This window comes from Molothrus aeneus, unplaced genomic scaffold (genome assembly GCF_037042795.1).
Source record: "Molothrus aeneus isolate 106 unplaced genomic scaffold, BPBGC_Maene_1.0 scaffold_34, whole genome shotgun sequence".
In the NCBI taxonomy this organism is placed as follows: Eukaryota; Metazoa; Chordata; class Aves; order Passeriformes; family Icteridae; genus Molothrus; species Molothrus aeneus.
In genome coordinates this window covers 1,124,662-1,125,794 of record NW_027099005.1, presented here as the reverse complement: position 1 = coordinate 1,125,794, position 1,133 = coordinate 1,124,662, and the positions used below count along the sequence as shown (strand labels likewise).

The 1,133-nt window shown below is 53.9% G+C and overlaps 1 protein-coding gene across 1 annotated transcript; it reads right to left on the bottom strand.

Annotated features, from left to right (window-relative positions):
• LOC136570432 (olfactory receptor 14A16-like) lies at positions 1-933 on the bottom strand. Its single transcript, XM_066570907.1, has one exon. The coding sequence runs from the start codon at positions 931-933 to the stop codon at positions 1-3; it is 933 nt and encodes a 310-aa protein (XP_066427004.1).
• Between the last annotated feature and the right edge of the window lie 200 nt (positions 934-1,133).

The window sequence follows — 1,133 nt, the reverse complement described above, 5'->3', positions numbered from 1 at the left end:
TTAATGTTTCCTAAATGGTCCTCTCATCAGTCTCCACACTACAGCCTTGAGCTCCTGGTTTCTCAGGCTGTAGATGAGGGGGTTCAGGGCTGGAGGCACCACCAAGAACAGAACTGACAGGGCCAGATCCAGGGATGGGGAGGACATGGAGGGGGGCTTCAGGTAGGCAAAAAAGCCAGTGCTGACAAACAGGGAGACCACAGCCAGGTGAGGGAGGCAGGTGGAAAAGGCTTTGTGCCGTCCCTGCTCAGAGGGGATCCTCAGCACGGCCCTGAAGATCTGCACATAGGAGAAAACAATGAACACAAAACAACCAAAAGCTAAGCCAACAATACCAGCAAGAAGCCCAAGTTCCCTGAGGTAGGATTGTGAGCAGGAGAGCTTGAGGATCTGGGGCACCTCACAGAAGAACTGGCCCAGGGCATTGCCATGGCACAGGGGCAGGGAAAATGTATTGGCTGTGTGCAGCAGAGCATTGAGAAAGGCACTGGCCCAGGCAGCTGCTGCCATGTGGGCACAAGCGCTGCTGCCCAGGAGGGTCCCGTAGTGCAGGGGTTTGCAGATGGACACGTAGCGGTCGTAGCACATGATGGTCAGGAGGGAAAACTCTGCTGAGATGAAGAAGATTATGAAAAAGAGCTGTGCAGCACATGCTGAGTAGGAGATGTTCCTCATGTCCCAGAGGGAATTGTGCATGGCTTTGGGGACAGTGGTGCAGATGGAGCCCAGGTCGCTGAGGGCCAGGTTGAGCAGGAAGAAGAACATGGGCGTGTGCAGGTGGTGGCCGCAGGCTACGGCGCTGATGATGAGGCCGTTGCCCAGGAGGGCAGCCAGGGAGATGCCCAGCAAGAGGCAGAAGTGCAGGAGCTGCAGCTGCTGCGTGTCTGCCAATGCCAGCAGGAGGAAGTGCCTGATGGAGCTGCTGTTGGACATTCCTTCACTCTAGGCATGATGGACTGTTGAAACAAGACATTGACAAGCTCTTTGAGTCAATCCTATGGGGTTATTTTAGGAATTCCCTTAAAACTACTCTCTACCTGTGGGGAAACTCACTCACCATTTTTATTCTTGAGCTTGGGTTTCTGCTCCTGAGTTACTGATTCGTCTTCAGCATTGCTCTCAGGCTGAAACCT